This window comes from Dermacentor variabilis, chromosome 6 (assembly GCF_050947875.1).
Source record: "Dermacentor variabilis isolate Ectoservices chromosome 6, ASM5094787v1, whole genome shotgun sequence".
Lineage (NCBI taxonomy): Eukaryota > Metazoa > Arthropoda > Arachnida > Ixodida > Ixodidae > Dermacentor > Dermacentor variabilis.
The window spans coordinates 183,411,274-183,428,895 of NC_134573.1; the positions used below are offsets into that span (position 1 = coordinate 183,411,274).

The 17,622-nt window shown below is 47.5% G+C and overlaps 1 protein-coding gene across 4 annotated transcripts in view; it reads right to left on the reverse strand.

Moving 5' to 3' along the window:
- Positions 1-11,192, reverse strand: part of LOC142585926 (kynureninase-like) — a 73,353-nt gene extending 62,161 nt beyond the window's left edge. For 2 of the 4 annotated variants that reach the window (XR_012829150.1, XM_075697023.1), the window contains exon 1: positions 5,497-5,805. Coding sequence is in view for 1 of the 4 variants with exons in the window: in XM_075697023.1 (XP_075553138.1) it covers positions 5,497-5,790 (294 nt within the window). In the remaining 3 variants the exon portion in view is untranslated. Of the gene's footprint in view, positions 1-5,496; positions 5,806-6,161; positions 6,301-11,098 lie in introns of those variants that run through there. The other 2 variants (XM_075697027.1, XM_075697025.1) reach the window with 2 other exon arrangements.
- Positions 11,193-17,622: the final 6,430 nt, after the last annotated feature.

Here is a 17,622-nt window from a genome sequence, read left to right on the forward strand (position 1 = left end):
TTGTGACGATACGCATGAGCAGATGCGTGGAGAGCAGAGTTACTTTTCTTTGTATTGTGTTGCTTCATGGCTTCCCTACTTGACATGATTCTATGCTTGAGACAGGCAAAAGAATTATACAAGACAACACAAAATCTCAAACGAAGCTGGATTGGCTTAAAAAAGAAATATTTATACCCATTTAAATGGTCCGCCAATTTCGTCGACAAGAAACATCGGCGGCGGCGGCGACGTCCCGGCGCGTGTGCCGGAGGCATTTTTGTACAGCGGGGCGTGGCGTTTCTCGCGTCGCTCGACGTTTCTGCGCAGCGCGAGTAAGAGCGAGTGCGAGAGAGAAAATTTGGGGGCCTTTGCTCCTTTAATATGTGACTCTGCCTAGGCACTACGGTGGAGAAGTTCCTTTGCGCGTGTTGCATGCGTTTGCCCGTAGGCGTGCCGGCTTAGCGGAGTGGGGTCTAGTTTGTTTACGCTTGGACGCTGGATGCAGGCGCGGTGAAACAAGTGAAGCAGCGGGCACTGACGCTCCATTTGGTGATCGCTGTGGCGCTGGTGCGGAGTCAGCCATGGCGGATTATAAGTTTGTCGTGCCTTACGGCACTCTATATTAAATAAAAAAGCATCATTGATTTTCCCGGGGCAGCGATCGGGGCCGTAGTATAGGCCGGGCCTGCTCTCCTGGACTTTTCAGTAGCATATTTGAGTGGTCCCGTTTGAGTGAAATAAACGCACAGCGCCTTAGCATCCACGGCTGAACGCGATTGCCTTATGCCACGCCGTGAGGATTATTGGCTTTGCGTGTCGTCCACGTTAATTAGGTTAGCTTAGGTTGGGTTGCGTTAACGTTACGCTAGGTTAGCGTAAAAGCCGTTACGGTGGCGCGGTGTATTCTCACAACGGTTACATCATCAGCATTACTGTTTTTCTGTCTCGGCGTCGTTAGGTTATGTTACCGTTAGGTTAGCTTACTGTTAGGTTAGGTTAGCGTAAAACGCGTTAGGGGGCGCGGCGTATTCTCGTCGCCTAGGGTGCCTCGATGCCAGAACGGCGGCGCTGGCATCGAGGCACCCTATCGTCGCCGGCGCCCTTTCAGCCACTCGCGCTCAACCGCGGTTGCTAAGGCGCTCTGCCTTCTAGATGTTCAATATATGCCGACCGGCCTCTGAAACAGCCCCTACTGCTCCCACGGAAGCATCTGCAATGTTATCACCTGTTTCACCGCGCTGGGAGCCGGCGTCCGAGCGTAAACAAACTCGAGCCCACTCCGCAATGCCGGGATAGCTAGGGTCAAACGCCTACAACTAGCGCTAACTTCTCCGTAGTGCATAGGCAGAGTCATATATTCAAGTAGCAAAAGCCCCCGCATTTTTCTCTCTCGCACCCGTGCTTACTCGCGCATGCGCGCAAACGGCCAGCTCCTTCGCAAGTGCCGCTCCCCGCTGTGCTTACTAGCAATTGTAAAGTCGCGTCCCGGCACACTCTACGTATACCAGACCGCAACAACATGCAACTGCAGCAACTGTAGCCTATGCACACCGTTTACTTGGTGCACGACAGGGCTTGAATGTGTGCTCGCGCTCATATACTCCGGTATGACCGTGCTACGTAGTGCGGGCTCGCTTTGTCCTTCACCAGCTTGAACGACGGATAGTAGCCACAACCCCCTTGCGCATATTGAAGCAAACTACTTCGCTCATTACGGAGCTAAATCTGCCAAGGCGCCTAACCAGGAGCGGCCAGGAGTTAGCGCGCGCTGGCAAGCGTGCGTGTGGTCTGACCTTTAGGTTCCCCTGGTTCGACGCTTGTTGAGCGTTCAAAATTAGTCGAAGTTAGCGAGACCTGACCTACGACACCGATAACTATATAGGGTGGCCAAAATTTATTTCCTACGCGAGTGGCCGCGGCCGAGCGTGAGCGGACGATTTTCGCTTACTTCAACCTGCTTACTAAACTTCGTCAATAAATATACACAGTAACAGTAGGAAGAAGCGACCCGCCGTTGTTGCTTAGTGGCTATGGTGTTGGGCTGCTAAGCACGCGTTCGCGAGATCGAATCCGGGCCACGGCGGCGCATTCTGATGCGACGAAATGTGAGAACACCTGTGTACTTAGATTTAGTTCCCCGTTAAAGAACCGCAGGTGGTCCAAATAATTGAGCAATACCGACAGCCTACTGGACGATGTGAGCAACGGCAACAGGTGCGTCCAGTGTCGGTGCCATACAGGCACAATATGTTGCACCACCAGAAGAAGGTAGCGGGGAAATGTGGCGTTCTGGTCGGGTTTTTTTTTTTTTTTGGGGCGCTACGAGAACTCTCGAGGGTGTTTCACACGGTGAATAGAAGTCAGTGCACTGACGCTTGTTTAAAGAGGCATGACACGTGCTTTGTTGACGGTCATGTGGCTCTTGTTTACATGAGTCCCCTATCCTGCGGCAAGTGCTATCTATGTTGGCCAAACGGGTCAGTGTTTAAACAATCGCTTGAGGGAACATAAGGCAGCTATCAGTGCCTTATCGACTGGTGGCCATCTGACTGATCATTGCTGTTGGTGCCAGTGCACCGCGCAGTTTTAAAGCACTCGTGTGCTCAGGCGGCTGCAGAGGCAGGTTGATAAAGAGACAAATATTCGAAGCATTTTGTATAAAAATATACCCCGCAGAAACTCATCTAGGAGTTGTCCAAGTATGCTATGTGTAAGCATTGTGTCACTTGTTCACTTCCACGCAGTCCGGTGTCTCTATCAATCTTATCAAACTTGAGCCGACCGTTATCAAACCTTACAGATCGGTATCAGCGTTATCGCAATCGATCCGATCCTTATCTGTCCTGATCAACCCTGTCGGGCATTATCCGGCCCTTATCAACTCTTATCGGTCTTTATCAACCTTATCGAACAGACGCTGCGGCTGGGCTGTGATTGATGTCCCGTGATTGTACTTTGCCCCTATGGGACTCAAATGTCTTCACCATGTGTCGGTTGCGTTCGTTGTCTCGGGACATACGGATGCACCTCCCGCCTGGGTTACCACGACGTGAACAGACCATGCTCTACTGTCTGTGGCTAGGCGTTGCCTTTACGGACTCACATGCTTTCCTCATTGGAATGGCCAACAGCCCCGCGTGCGACACATGCAACATCGACGAGACGCTCGCACATATTATCTGTGTCTGTCCTCAATATAGTGCTCAGAGACAAGTGATGTGCAGAGTACTGGACCAGTCGGACAATCGTCCACTATCAGAACTAAAAGCTTTAGGCCAATGCTCCGAAAGGTCATCCCCGTTGAAGGCCTTACTCGCGTATTAAGGTTCCTGCGGTCTACGGTGCTTCACGACAGACTAAGAATGCCGCCCCCTACCGCTCCGTAGTGTACGCGCTTTGTTCGTGCTTGTATCTCTTTCTTTATATCTCCCCCTTCCACTCTGTTTCTCTTTTTATCCCCCTTAACCCTTCCCCCATTGCGCAGGGTAGCCAACCAGAACTACCTCTGGTTAACCTCCCTGCCTTTCTCTGCATTATCTTATGTCTCTCTCTTATCGGACTTGATAGGATCATCATCAGCCCTTACCGGTACTTAATAACCAAATCATAATTGTTCTGACTATTATAAGCCCTTATCGCTCTTTAGCACCTTATCCATCCGCAAAGAGACCCACATAACCTCTCAGAACGCCTTATCAACTCATTGACTTCTTATCTGGCCGTGTTGCGGACGTGAAGTTCGCGAGCCCTCAGAGATAAGTGGTATTTTAGTCGGTAAAGGAACGCACCAACGGTAGGCGCTTTCCGCGACCGCCGGAATGCATGGGGGATTTAGTGTGTTTGCCATTAAATTTTCGCAAAATCGGAATTTACCTGATATCTACAATGCTCCGATTTGACTCTACACGCAGTCCAGAGATCACTTAACGTGTCGCAAAAAATTCGTTGTCGGCTTTGGACGTCGTTTCGCGAAAATCATTCCGAACCACAACCACACAGGCCCTCCGCGTGGCGCAGAGGCGTTACTGAAATAATTGAATTCCTCAAAGTTAAATGCGCCAGAAAAATAATAAAGTACGACCTAACGACAACCTACAGACACGATCGCATCGGAGTTTAATTTGGATGTACCAGAAACATAATTACGTTGCGGGGAAACTCGAGCGCAAACCCCTTCTCCAGCGTTTCTACCACTCAGAGCGGCGCGGGCCGCTGGGTTCCTTCCAACACCACCACCGCGCTCGCTTCTGCGCATCCGCAAGAAAGCTGCGGTTGCCGGAAAGCGTGACAAGCAGTCAGGGATCTTTGAATGCTATGGCGTTCCACTTTTTTTTTATCCACCATCACTAAATCTTTCAACAAAGCCTTCACAGAAACTGTCCTCCTTTGACACTGGTTTTCTACCACCGGTTGAACACATTCGTACAGTTCAGATATATTCGCATTCTGAAAGTGTGGGCGTTTAGCCCAGTGGGTGGGGCACTCAGCTTCTAAGCGTCGGGTCGTAGGTTCGTAATTCACCACCGCCAACGTTTTTCCTTTCGAATTTATTTTGTTTTATGCCTTAATTTCTTTACAGCGATTCTTGCGTGACGGACGGATGAGCTTTCTTGTTGGGTATATAGCATAGAAATGCTTGCGCATTTAAACTTCAGTTGAAATCTAGTGCTGTCGTTCGATGTCTTTTTTTGCGTTAGTTAATGATGTCAAGTCTGTTTCACGATGAGGGATGCTGTAGATGTTAGACCCTTGCGAAATACTGGCGCGTCGGTATGCTGACGTAGACACCGACCGTGGTGCGCTTCTTTATTTTCTTTCTTTGTGCTATGAAATAGCATTATGTATTCTCACTGTGTGACCTTAGTGTCTTTCACTCTCGGCTGTCCGTTCTTGATGACTTGTATGTTGTGCGGCCAACTGCAGTCGTACAGCTATGTTCAAACTGCAGAATATGTGCTATGTGTCGAGGCAACGTACAATAATGACAACAACATTAGATATCTTGTCGGAATTATATAAATAACGAAAAAAATATTTTCCGTGCTCTTTCGCATGCTTTTCGGCTACTTAAGCGTAATCTTTAAAACAGTCCTAAATTCAATTCCCGCTTTTATGGCGAAGCTGCGCATAGTGCCCGAAAGTGTTACATCCATGCGTTCCTGGTAATCTGGGCGAAATAAACTTGGAGGGAATGGGGGGCACGTTATAGGTGAAGTGCAGACTAAGTTTAAAGAGCCGGGGTTTAAAAAAGAAAAAGAAAGCCAGCATATTTAAGCGCTCGAATACAACAGCATTGCGTAACATTGGGTTGCGTCAGTCGGTCGGTGCGTATATCTCGCCCGACAGGACACAGCAGAAAGGCTTATGTAGCACAGAATTGACCCATAATATTGCCAGTGAGCGCACCTAGGTACTACGCAATAAAAACTTGTACATATAGTATGTCGGGTCATAGGTATCTATGACCTCCAGACCTCTTAATGAAAAACGCGTGACATTCAACCGATTCCGTACCTTGAATTGTAGTTCGGCTGTCCCACTCTTGGGCCATTCGTATGTGCCACTGGAAGGGCATTTGGGTGTGCAGTTCTCAGCGATTGAAAAGCGATACTCGGCACCGTAGAGCGCTGGCTGATTCCCGGGGGACCAAAAGCAGTCGCAATGAGTCGCAAAAGCTCTATCGCGTATACTGCAATTAATCAGCTCGGTGTCCCCAGCGCGCAGCGGTGGCGTAAAAAGTGCCGGCGGCCACGCGTATCGAGTGTCGCGTTTCAATCGCTGAACATGCACTGTACAACCACTGTGCATAACATTCGTCCTCGTAGCGTCGCAGCGTCGACGTCGCACAGCGTGCCTTCGCCTGAATTGGTGTTTGCATTGTGGAAGGTGTAGTGCATATTCGTATAACGATAAACACTGCACGAGACTACACGTTGCTTGGGTTGAAAATACAAAGACAACTGTATGCATTGTATTTAGTTGGGTGTATAGCATTTAATTATCCGCTTTACGAAAGCGTCGCCATGCACGAATTCCAACATGAGCGGTGGATCTACACATATATGCAAAGCTCACAATAAATTTGGAGACGACCAGCACGCTAAGTCGGTCACAAACATACACAAAAGATTTCTACGTGTCCTCCGTGCCACAAGGGCGACGCTTGTACAGTCACTCACCTGCCCGGCGTCGCCACGATCCTTCACAGCGGTTTCCTTTCTGCGCGCCTGGTTCTCCCTGCGCGCCAGCAGTTTTCACCGTCGCGGAAAAGTGTCGCTCCAGCTGTGTGCGCGTCACACGACGACGGTAGGCGGATGTCTGCGAGCGCAAAAAAGAAAGAAAGAAAAAAGGAGGCAACTATGCAGTCATGCCACTCGGTCGCTGAAGCTGCCGACGTCGTGCCGCCATGCGAGCCAATTTCCGGCTACTTGGTCGTGGCGGGCCCAGACGTGCGACTGTATCAAAACCGGCCGTCCTCACCACGAGAAATGGCGCGTCCTAGTACGGGGGGGTGCGTTGCACCCTGCTCGCCCAGTGTGCCAGACGGGCGCGTCACGTGACCACCGATCAAACGCGAGGCCCCAAGAGGCAAGCGGGTTCGCTTTTCACTCTCCAAACGGGCAAAAATAGGCCCGAAATGGGCGTATCCAATAGCACGTGGCGGCAGCAGTCAATAACAATATGCGCCGGGCCCGGTTCGACGAGTCTATCAAGCAGACAGTTAATTTCTGGGGTGTGTGATATTTAAAACCATAAATTCTGTTTCTGACCAACTTGAGTTGAACGTGAATCTAAAATTACTGGCAGAATGGTGTGCTAAGTGGGATATGATTATTAATTTTGAAAAAAAAAAAGCTTTAAATATGTGTCTACCGAATAAAAGAAACAAGCTGGTGTTTTCGTATAACATAAACGATAACATGATCAAACAAGTAGAGGAATGTAAGTATTTGGGAACTACGATTACGTCGAGGCTTAAATGGATCGCGCACATGGACAACATATGGTCTTCAGCTCGTAAAAGATTACGCTTCCTAAAAGGCAAATTCGGAAGATGCTCAAACCAACTAAGAAACAAGGCGTACAAAGCCACTCTAACACGTCCTCTAGAGTACGCAAGTATTATGTGGGACCCTCAAACAACGGTAGATATAGAAAAACAAATTGAAAAAATTAGAAGATTAGCGGCTCGTTTTATATATAATCGCTATAAACGCCGGGACTCCTTGTCTGCAATGTTGCAGTAAGCAAAGCTGGAATGCTTAAAAGAAAGCAGAAGAATTGCTAGAACTAGGTTTCTTAGCCTTGCCCTCCTAAGTCTTTATTTTCCTGTTGGCTCAACAATATATTAATTATTTTTCAAATGATTGTTTAGTTATGTATTATTGGGGATCAATGCCTAGTTTCGAAAAATATAAGTGGCTAAGAAACTTGCCCTCCTAAGTTTTTATTTTCCTGTTAGCGCAACAATGCATTAATCAGATCTCAACCAACTCGCCCAGAAACAAGTTCTACTCATTTGAAAAATCTCCGTCATATGCATCAACACTTCATTGAACCTATTTTTGATCGTACGAATATTTATAAGCATTCATTTTCCCCCAATACAATCACAGATTGGAATGTATTGCCGCATGATTCTCTCCTCCTTGTCCCTGATGAGTAATTTGGACAGTCAGAATGCATTGTTAGTGATGGGCTATGTTGTTAACGCTGCTCGTTGCTTCTCTTGTTTTATGGCTTTTTCTTATTCGTGCAATATCTCGTTCAGCTTGGTATATGAGCATGCAATGTCCATTTTTAGTGTCTTTTTGTCAATATGCGTGCTTTTATTCAAGGTCGCATATTTTTGTGCTAGTATTCTGCTTCTCCTGCTTGGACGGTATTCGGTTCGCAGTATGTGATAAATAAAACAAAAAATTTCTGGGTTTTTACGTTTCAGAACCAAGAGGCAAGACGGAGTGAGGGACTCAGGATTAATTTTGACCACCTGGAGATCTTTAACGTGCCCGAATGCACGGGACATGGACGATCTTGCATTTCGCATCCATCGAAATGCCGCTGCCGAGATTCAGACCCACGACCTTGCGCTTAGTAGCGCGACGCCATATCCGCTAAGCCGCCACGGCGGGTTATCAAGCACGCAGAACCACGACGAAACGAAGTACACGCATGCACAGAGAACAAGCAATGCACGAGGCAATCGCTGCTTCGCTTGCAGCAAAACATTCAACGTTCAATCGTTTCAATCGCTTCAGGCGTTTAAATCGCCCTGACGTGCGTCGCATGTTAGCTTTCTCCTTAGCGCGCGCACGCACGCACGCACGCGCACACACCCTTGTCACTGACGAAGGCTGGCCCACCAGCCAGAACGTTTGACAGTAAAAAAGAATGTGTTTTCACGTACGTCGGGTCTATTCCTTTGTGCTATACCAACGGAGCCAGTGCAGTTATATATATATATATATATCAGGGCAGTGAACACGTGGATCTAATAGGTAGGCTAAGCTCTTCGTTACTCAAACGAATGAACCAACGCTGATAAGGGCGCAAGAAAGCAAGCTCAAAGGACAAACGATATACGGGCACATTTTCCTCGAAGGCGCCCGCCATCCGCAGTAAAGAACGTATCTGCGCCTGCATTTTTCACCTGACCGCAACCAGCACATAGTAGCTGGTTCTTCCGTGGCACCTTTGGCTCATTTCTTCATATTAAGGATCACCTAGATCTCATGTCACGAGGATACTGCATTTTCTCTTGCTGACACATCTATACGTCCTTCAAGATAATGCATTAGCTGGTATACACACAAGTGTTTGTTTTATGTTTTTATTTTTTTGGTTTCCCAGTCTGGGACTTTTCCACGCCTGTTTCCGGTTCTCCGAAAATATGAGCCCTTCGCTCCTACGTTCACCTAAATTCGGTTCCGCATTTTTTATTCCCTCTCTCTCACCCACCCGGTAATTTAAGAATAACTGCAGCCGTATTTTCAAGCAATCCAGTTTACTTTTCATTGTTTTCGCCTTTCGCCATCGGTTCTGATGTATAACACGGGCGTCGCCGCGCCGCTGGTATCGCTGTGATCACTTTGCCACTTTGAGCGACGCGTGATCAGAAACACAGAATGGTAAAATGAAATGTAATGTTACAAAATACAGGCCCCTGCATTTCAACCGGCCACATTTTCTTACTGAACGCGAGAAAATGAGCAACACATTCATTCTTTCTATCGACGACCGGCATCATAAAGGCAGCTTTAATCCGGATCTAAGTTATTCGCTGCCGGTCGGTTCGGGTGGTCATTATGGCACGGCAGCGCGCTGAGTCAGTGACGAAAGAGCAGAATAATCAGAATAAAAAAAAAAACCGATATCGGAAGAAATCGCCACAGCTTTCCGCCGTTAAGGAATTGCACTATTCCGCCCAATAGCTGCGAAAGTGCACGCCCTCTAAGCAGCGCTATTCTTCGGTCTTGTCAGAGCCAAGTCGTTATCAGGGATCGTAATAAATGTAGAAACTAACGCTTAGATATTTAGGAACGGAGAGCCTTGAGTCTAATGGGTATGTGCAGATGGCTTAAAAGCTCAAGGATGTATCGCCAATTATGTGCACAAGAGTAAGTAAAGAGAAAGGTGAGAAAGCGAAAGAATGCGGCTGTCCGCAATATTAATGCAGAGCAGTTCTCTCTTTTTTCCGTGCTTATAAAGGTATTATACAAACACTGTTGGAGAAACAAAATTTACGTTTTTGGAGGTACGAACCCCAGGTGTATGTTGCAAACAAGTAACGTGGCTAAATAAATAAAAAAAACCATTAACCTTGAAATTGCCGGTTTCAACGCACACGTTGTCAGTTTGTATTTGAACAGTGTCGGTTTCTAGGGCATCCCAATTATATATGTATGTATATATATATATATATATATATATATATATATATATATATATATATTCCTGGGTTTTACGTGCCGATACTACGATCTGATTATGAAGCACGGCGTAGAGGGGGACTTCGGAATGATTTTGACCACCTAGGGTTCTTTAACGTGCGTGGACCCAATGCACTGTACACGGGCGTTTTTACATTTCACCCCAACGAAATGCTACAGTGACTGTACATGGCTTTCGGCGGGAGGATATATACAGTGACCATAGAAGAAGGAAATAACCATCTTTCCTTATTCCACGGAAATGGCTCTAACACTCTTCGACGAAGGCGACACCCTGTGACCAAAGCTGTCATGAAGTAGAGACGTCTGACATGTTACTGTTCGCATGTCTCTACTTGTAGGAAAACGAACGGGCCCATCTCCAGCCTCATAAGTAGTAATGAATAACGCTGACGAGTGAGCAGCATTTTATACAGCCGTAATATACTCGTGTGCCCTGTCTAGGCGTGCCTGCCAAGTTTTTTGCTAGTTCGGTTGCTGTAAGCCCCAAAGTCGAACTTTGAAGGCTCGGATCATGAGAACAGCAGTCAGAAATGAGCTCTTTGATTTCATATACCTAAATATACATTCTCCAATACGCTCTCGCTCCGTAACAGCGCACGCATAAAAACTTATATTGACTTCTGAAGTTACCCCGAGATCTGCTGCCCAAATCGGCGTCTTCCCCAAGTATACATACATTGCATCACTGCACAGGTACTCAAAAGCCTTCAAGTACCTTCATGTCAGTATAAAAACGGCATTAATGCGCTGGCAGCATTCTCGACGGACAGGCTGCGCTCTAGTATATATATAGCCCTAAAGGTGGTGCTTCGACCATTGTCGCTTCACTCATAAGTTCATAAAACTGCTGCAGATCAGAGCACACAGTCGTTCTTTGCGTCTGCTGAAATAATTGGAGGTGGAGAACACTTGTCAAACCTAACCCCTCTTGCTGTCTTTAGTTGGTGCCACCTTCGAAAGTGACAGATGAGAAAACGTGGCATCCGAAGACGCCCTTGACTGACCTAAATTATATTCAGAAGCTGCGATACGGCCGCTGTCTTTACAGCTTCTACCTATTCAGTAAAGCGAATCGGAGCTAATGTTGTCGCCCTGTAGTTTATTAATCTGGTCCTGACACTGAGATCGCCAAAGAACAATAAAACGTGACACAGTGTCCTCACCGCGTCTCGTGGCAGGCGGTTCGGCGAAGTAGTCTGGCGGATGCCTCAGCTGACGACGCGCGGGTTGGGCGGGGAATGACCATATGAAGCAAGGCTCCAGGAAACAGGGTCTACGAAGTCTTTATGGCGGGGCTGTCATCCTGCGCAGACGTCGGAGCTGATAACCGAGACCTCGCAAGGGCACGGACGCACGCTGGGCCGATAAGGAACGGCCACGCTTATGACGCGTGCACCGGTCCTCGGTCGCCATTCTGCTTCGTCCACTCGCTCACACAGTTCATGGCGATCATTTACATCCGAGATATGGAGCGAGCTGCGAGGACTGACAGCACGTAACACCAAGCCCTTGTGAGACCGACAGGAGTTGACGGAGTTGCCTCTTCCAGCCGAATTTGCCCGTCGTGCGCGCCCCGCAGAGCAGCCGTCGGGGCATGCATGCACACGTTTGAAAGGCACCACTGGACCAATTCGGTGTACGGGAGCCCACCTGGTATAGCGAAGCGAGTTGCGCTGATTGCCATGGACACGAGATATCCCTCCGAGCCAACGTAGCAGCATGACGTCGCAAGGCGACAAGGTGCCACAGCCCGCGATAGCCACACGGGCCACATCCCACTCAACGCGCGAAGCGGCACTTGCGTCCATTCCAAAAGCACGCCTCGACGTGCAGGATCAAACGTGGATGATGGCTTCTCGCGGCGTTACGGGGCGAGTCAACTCTGTTACGACGGATGCGGTGTGCGATTGCGCCCTTTGTGCGATGCTGTACGTGTTGTATTAGCGTATAAAGCTTAAATGGACTTTGTGGTACTCTGAAGTTGTGCGTCGAGCCATGCGCCCTCGCAACATTAGTTGCGGTTCCGAAAGAAAATTGGTGCTCCTTTCTGCTACATTTATGGGACGCGGCTGAGCATGCGCCTGAACGGAATAACGAGGACGCGATCCCCATCAGCAATGGCTCACAGTAAACAGACCATTAGACATTCCGACTTCAGAGGCGGAGCAACATGTCGTGTTGTATGCGTTGTCTCCTAGACATGCCGGCATTGCGGAGTGTGGTCAAGTTTGTTTACGCTCCACCGTTGGCTGCCTGCGCCGTGAGGCAGTGGGCACGGGCGCCCCATTTGTTGATCGCTGTGTCTGAAGGGGCAAGGTTCTGACTGGTGTTGTATAAGTTGCGGATCGTTTTTTTCGTCGCGACGATAGAGAGCATTGCTCCAGGAGGGCACATGTAACCACAAAAACCTCAGGAGAGCACCTGAGGTTACAATAAAGCAGGCGGCGCAGAATCTCCAGGGCACTAAATGGGTAGCGGGGGGATCAAAGATGGAAGCAGGGCGACCCGTGGGTTGGAGCCGCGGAGGACAAAGCATGCCAGGGGGTGTTCGCATAAAATATTGGCTGTCCGCTATATCGAGGACAGCCCAACTTATACACCCCTGGCACGTGCAGGGGTGTATGCATCGCACGCGCAGGGGTGTAGCCAATCACAGAAGCAAACGAAGTCATCGTCATGCAACGTTTTGTAAATCGCGTCGTACGGAGCGCCTGTTGTTCTTGAAGCGTCTTTTCATCGGCGGAAGCGATGAGGTGTGCAACAGACATGGACAAAGTGTATGGAGTCAGAGCATTTCACTCTTCAAAAGTCCACGGTACAGTTCATTTCACTGCTGAGCCCGTTTTACTTACGAAACTTCAATGCCAACTGAAGTGAAACTTGACAGTAAATAGTTGCAGCGAAGCAAGCGTTTTATTTCACTTCAATAAAAAATTAGGCTTTCACCATTCCATTCTAATAGACGAGTGAAAACTTATACAATTACGCGCTTATAATATTATTTTTGTGGGTACCGCCTTATTTATGCAACAGGGAAAGTACGAACTGTTTGCAGCCTCGCGGAGGAGACTCGCTTCACTGCAGATTTAGGTTGTATCCGACTACAGACCTTTTCATCGGGCGAGGAGGAAAGGGCTCGCGGCGAGCCTTTCCTCCTATCTTGCTTGTGCGATGTACTGCTGTCGCTTGCTACGGAACGATTTCGACATGTTTTAGATCGTACTTTGTAAAATTTATGCAATTTCCGTTCATATAAGGTCGTCAGGGAAGCCTTTAGGTGCGTCGGTAACTACACTACGCGGAAATATCTGTTGGGGGCGCAAACATGCGACGCGCATTATCAGCCGCGGTGTCTGTGTACGTGTTGTGAACTATTTTGCGGATATCGGTTTTAATTCAACGAAGAGGACCTTCGTCTCTGTATTACCAGCATGAAATGGTAAATATGCTCACTATCTGATCGCTTGGCGTACAGACTAAAACATAAGAGTGCCTGCTCGTGTACGGTCAACCTAAGGCAACCACGAGACATCTAAGCGGCAGCCGCTATCAAATATTTGTTATGCACCGGCATCGTTGTCACGTATTTCAAGTCTAGTAGGCTTGAAATCACTATATGTTGATGCTAGCCTCCTGCATGAGGCCGATGGCGCTGCTCAACACAGCGATCACTGCTGTTGGTGGACCAGCATGATATATTTATAAGCTATGTGCTTCGGCATTGCCTTTTTGGCCTGTAAAGCCATAATATCCGAGATGAATCGCATAAAACGAAGGCGATGGCTATTATCGAGGACAAAATTTCCGTCATACGCATGAGTGCCTCGTAGAGAACGGAAGGAACACAACCGAAAAAAAAAATTCGGTCATCATCCTCTCTCCCGAAAAACAAAGAGAAAATGGGCTAATGCCACAGTATGACCTCGCATAGTCACGCCGCACAACGTTCATAGATCTATAAACGTTGATGCTGCATGCTTGAACCATGCGCTATAGAGAACAAAGATATCTGTAATCCAGCACCTATCACGTACTGCTTAGGATGCTTGCGCAGTTCGTAACCTGTCGCTTTGCTGGACAAGTATGGTTAACACTGTAAGGTATGCTCTTATTACTAACCAAAAAATATTCCACAGCAACTGGTCCGGCGAGCCCGGGAGACAGCAAGAGCCGCAGGAGCCCACGGACTAAGGGCGCCTCCCGCACAAGCAGAAAGAAACCTGCTTATCCTTTCCTATTTCTTTAAAATAAATGTTTCTCCTCCTCCTCCTCCTGGGTGGAAACCTCATCCACCAAATCAAGTAGTCACGCAGTGTAATCTGCAGCTAACAGTTTGAACGCTTGTCAAAGTATAACAGCACAGCTCCTATCGTAACAGAACGGTACCCATGCTGTTACGATGGTCCCGTATGTTTCATTGCTCCTAAAACGCAGCTTTGAATTAGAGTATAGTACCGCGATAAGGTAACATTAGTGAATGGAACTTTCAGAAGTACACAATTAATCTCTTAGGCTGATTTTAGGGTCAAACATGCGCGCACACGTCGCGCTGCGTGCTCCGTCCGCCTCAACGCCAGCAGAAAATCCTGCCATACCGACTTAAAGCACTTCAGTACGTCTCACAGAACAGTGCTACACGTAGAAGGCGCCACGCCATACTAAACAGACCGCACGAGCGCGAAAACAAACGCCAGAAACTACCGCCGAGCGTATACCTGCCATGTAAAACGGAGCGCTCGCACATGCAAGCCAGCATGCCGACTGCCCATAGATGGCGCCACTGCGTAGCAATATGGTAGCATATTGCTACCATATTGCTACCATATAATTTGCTACCATATACCAAATATAGCATATTGCTACCATATAATGTCATCGCCCTTGCGTAGCAAAAACGCCCGAGGAAAGTGGACGATAACAGTTGGGCAACTAAGGTATTTAAATACCTATACAGAAAGAGCGTTGACCCACAATGGCGGAAAAGAATTAGGAAGCTAACCAGTAAGTATGCCAGACACGAGGACGGAAAAAAGACAGAGCATTGAACGAGAGGTTAAAAACGCGGAAGGTAAAAATTGGATAAATTCAATGGAAAAGAAGCATAGTGTTGAATTACATCGATACTGGAAACAGCAGATCAGGAAGGAAGCATTTTATGATAACTCAAGAGGCAGTGCCCTACTCTTTGAAGCTAGGTCAAGATGTCTTAGAACGCGGAGCTATAAAAAGAAATTTAGCGAAGAAGAAGACACATGTACTGTGTGTGGTAGATCTGTAGAAACAATAGAACATCTCGTACTAAAATGTGATGGTATCCATCCCGATGTCGCAATGCTGGCACAGTTACGCTTCCTGAGGCCATAGGGTTCAGACATAACAATAGTCATGTGAATACATATGTGGTGGAAATTAGCAAAAAGCGATTGGAGGATTGGTGGCTCAAAATCAGATAGGTGACATAAGGTTAAAAGTGTAGGAAGACGTATTTAAAGAAAAGGGCGAATTTTAATAACTTACAACACAGTTAAATAAAAATAAAAAGCTGAGCATGGTGGCAACTGCCATCACCCCATTTCAAAGGGGACGCTTCTACCTTCCATCCATTCATCCATCCATGGTGGCGCCCATGAAAAAATGGTCTATAGGAACTGCGAATACGCGCCCCGGGGCAGGAGGCGGAAAAATAAGCAAACACCCGCGCGGAATCAACTTCACCAACAACGGGGCGCGCCACAATCCCCCCCTCTCTGTCGACGTTTGCAGTAACGGGCTGCTGTGAATCACAACCTGACAAACTATGTAAGTACTATCAGCTCACGCTGTGTACACATAACTGATTCGACGGGCAATAAGACGACCCGAGTCCCAGACGAAGTTGGTGCATTGACGTCACGCAGGAAGGTCCACGCAATTCAACGCGGACCGACGGCGACGCCTAGTGGAGTCACCCTAATTCTAAGGCATGGTTTTCAATCGAAGCATCGGCTTATCCACACGACGTCATAGTCAGATGCCTTTGGTTATATATATCCAAATTCAAGAATGGGGGCTGACAGATGGAGTAGCACACTGTGGTACAAAGGTTATAAAAAGGGATACGGTGCTTTAGAAAGGCTGGCCAAAATTTCGATAGGAGCACCTATCTTCATCAAAGGCGGCCTCGTCATCCTCGGCATGTTAGTTTTAACGGGCTAGTAGACTGACGTCACGTTCGGTTGTTGTCGGTGGCAGCAGGCTGTAAATGGAGAGAATGCAAAGAAAATGAGCGCTGTCGCCTGACATCTCTAAGCGTGGTTTATAAGACGCGGGGACAAGAGCGGGAGAGTGGTAAGGTGGGGTGAACAAAAAAGGAAAATACCAAGAGGGAAAGAAATAATAATAAAAAACAATAAAATAAAAAGAAGGACATAGGAGGATGTCGGGGGAGTGAGAGGTTAGGGAGTCTTCAGGGGTGTCGTTGGCGGCACAAAGCAAGCCTCTATCATCATCAACAACCTATTTAAGTCCACTGCAGGACGAAGGCCTCTCCCTCCGATCTCCAATTACCCCTGTGCTGCGCAAACCGATTCCTACTTGCGCCTGCGAATTTCTTAACTTCATCACCCCACCTAGTTTATTGTCGTCCTCGACTGCGTTTCCCTTCTCTGGGCACCCATTCGGTAATCCTAATGGTCCACCGGTTATCTAACCAACGCATTACATGACCTGCCCAGCTCAGCTCCATATCCTTCTCTTGATGTCAATTATAATATCGGCTATGCCCATTTGCTCTCTTATTCACAACCCTCTCTTCCTGTCTCTTAACGTTATGCCTATCATTCTTCGTTCCATCGCTCTTTGAGCGGTTCAACTTGTTTTCGAGCTTCTTTGTCAGTCTCCAAGTTTCCGCCCTATATGTTAGCACCGGTATAATGCATTGATTGTACGCCTATCTTTTTAGTGATAATGGTAAGCTTCCAGTCAGGATCTGAGTATGTCTGCTGTATTCGCTCCAATCCAATTTTATTCTTCTGTAAATTAACGCTCTCATGATCAGGATCTCCTGTGAGTAATTGACCTAGGTAAACGTATTCCTTCGCAGAGTCTAGAGGCTGGCTGGCGATCCTGAACTCTTGTTCTCTTTCCAGGCTATTGACCATTATCTTTGTTTTTTGCATATTAATCTTCAACCCCACTCTTACACTCTCCCTCTTAAGGTCCTCAATAATTTGTTGTAACTCGTTCGCAATATTGCTGAACAGGACAATGTCATATTCAAACTGAAGGTTGCTGAGATATTCGCCGTTTATCCTTACTCGCCGTCCCAATTTAATAGCTGAAATACTTCTTCCAATCACGCAGCGAATAGCATTCGAGAGGTTTTGTCTCCTTGTCTGACCACTTTTTTTATAGGTATCTTCCTACTTTTCTTGTGGAGAATTATGGTAGCTGTGAAATCTGTAGGAATTTTCCAAAATATTTACGTAAGCCTCCTGTACTCCTTGATTACATAATGCCTCTACCACTGCTAGTATCTCTACTGAATCAAATGCCTTTTCGTAATCTATGAAAGCTATATAGAGAGGCTGATTGTACTATGCGGATTTCTCGATTACCTGATTAATGACATGAATGTGGTCAATTGCAGGGTATCTCTTCCTGAAGCCAGCCTGTTCCCTTGGTTGACTGAATTCCAGGGTTGCATTTA